Genomic DNA, 1,894 nt, shown 5'->3' on the forward strand with positions numbered 1-1,894 from the left:
GAACCAATTTGATGGCACTTAACAACAACAACAACAAAATGAGAGAACACAGCTCTTGGGGCACTGTGGTTAATTAAGCGCTCGCCTGACTCCATGAAAGTAGGATGTGGCAGTCTGCTCCTAGAACAATTAGAGCGTCTAAAAGTATCCCTGTGGGACAGTTCTACTCTGTCTCCTGGGCTCCCTACAAGTAGAACTGGCTTAATGCCAACACACCAACACAAAATCAAAGACTGCCTTCACCTAAGCCCTCATGATAGAGGCTGTTGTGAGGGGACCTCAGGTCAGGGCCCACTGGCTGGTCCCGCTCCAGCCCCCCAGTTGCTACTAACACGTGTATTATTACCATTGATCTAAATCTGTCTGCATCATCACAAAGGCCCGCGTCTCCGTTTGCGTTTCTCTGACTACCGTTGCCAGGCTTGTTCTGACTCACGGTAACCCCACATGTGCAGAGTGGATCTGTGCGCCGCAGAAGAAGACCGCAAGCCCTGCCTTTTGAGGCACCTCTGGGTACATTCGGACTACCAACCTTTGGCTTATAGTCAAGTGCTTAGCTACCTGTGCCACCCCAAATCATACCAAACCCAGTGCCATCGAGTCAAGTCTGATGCATAGTGATCTTATGTAGGGTTTCTAAGGCCGTAAAAATGTGCAGGAGAAGACAGCCTTATTTTCCTACTGGGGAGTGGTTGGTGGGTTTGAACTGCCAATTTTGCGGTTAAGCAGTTCATTGCTAATCCCTACAGTGTCACCAGGAACTCCCTCATTAGTGAAGTTAAAAAACCTTTTATGAACTATAACTTTGTATATTCCTGTATCTATGAATTGCTGACTAATACATTCGGTCCATTTTTCTATCACTCATTTTGTCTTTTTCTTATTGGCTCCTAGGAACTCTTTATATAATTATAGCCCTCTGGCTGCTCTACATTTGGCAAATGTGACTTTCCACGTTGTCCTCTACCAACTTTATTTTTAGTTTAAAGTAGTTTAAACCTACTACACAGTCAAACTGATCAATCTTATTTTTTTCTTATTATTTATTTCTGGTCTTGAGTCATGGGCCGACGGTGAGTACTCAGTGAAACTGCCCCTTACCCAGCGAGACCAGGTTCCTGTAGTTCTCCATCATCACATCCCTGTATAGGGCCTTCTGAGCAGGTTCCAGCTGCTGCCACTCCTCCTGGGTGAAGTCCACAGTCACATCCCTGAAGGTCACAGATTCCTGGAAGAGGAAACCCACACCGCTCACCCCAGGGCCCTCCTCACACAGGTCTGCAGAAACGACCAGGAAAGCCGGGAGGATTTACACAAGATGGGCAAGGCGCATCTAAAGAGACCTCAACAAGGCACAGGGTCCTCAAGAACCTCAGCCTCTGCCACCCTGAGGCCAGAACTAGATGGTACCCAGGTAGCGCTGCTCACACCTCTGAAAGCAATCACAGTAGGAGGATGTGGACAGAATGGGAGAAAAATATGGAATAAAACTTAAAATGATTCTCAAAAGAGAAAACAATTACCAGCTACAAGAGTTATTCCCATCCCCTCCATACAAAGAGTGGGAAGGGTTGGGCAACTTGAACATTGCCCACCCAAAATGGGGGGAGAGATACAAAGGTAAGAAGTGACTGGCTTCCAAGCTTCCAAGAGGGAACCTAGATCCACAGGGCAGGGAGGAGAGTGGAGTGTCCAGTGAATAGTACCCAGCCTGTCTAGGAAGGGCTGATGAAAAGAAGTGCAGAAGGGTCTCATGGGATGCAATGGTGAAAACTGTTACCAGGACTGATTGTGAGGATTGGAAATGTAAAGGTGGACATTTTATAGCAAGGAGGGGAGTGACTAACCTTTCAGTCTAGGAGCAGAGGGCCCTGGGACCATCAACAGAGAAGAG

General features: G+C 47.3%; 1 protein-coding gene across 1 annotated transcript in view; it reads right to left on the reverse strand.

The window, feature by feature from the left end:
- The window catches only part of ZNF71 (zinc finger protein 71), a 24,679-nt gene that overhangs the window by 13,121 nt on the left and 9,664 nt on the right, over window positions 1-1,894 (reverse strand). Inside the window, exon 2 of the mRNA XM_006868275.1 lies at window positions 1,102-1,228. Within this exon, the coding sequence (XP_006868337.1) occupies window positions 1,102-1,228 (127 nt within the window). The remainder of the gene's footprint in view (window positions 1-1,101; window positions 1,229-1,894) is intronic.

Source organism: Chrysochloris asiatica, unplaced genomic scaffold (assembly GCF_000296735.1).
Source record: "Chrysochloris asiatica unplaced genomic scaffold, ChrAsi1.0 scaffold00116, whole genome shotgun sequence".
NCBI classification, from domain to species: domain Eukaryota; kingdom Metazoa; phylum Chordata; class Mammalia; order Afrosoricida; family Chrysochloridae; genus Chrysochloris; species Chrysochloris asiatica.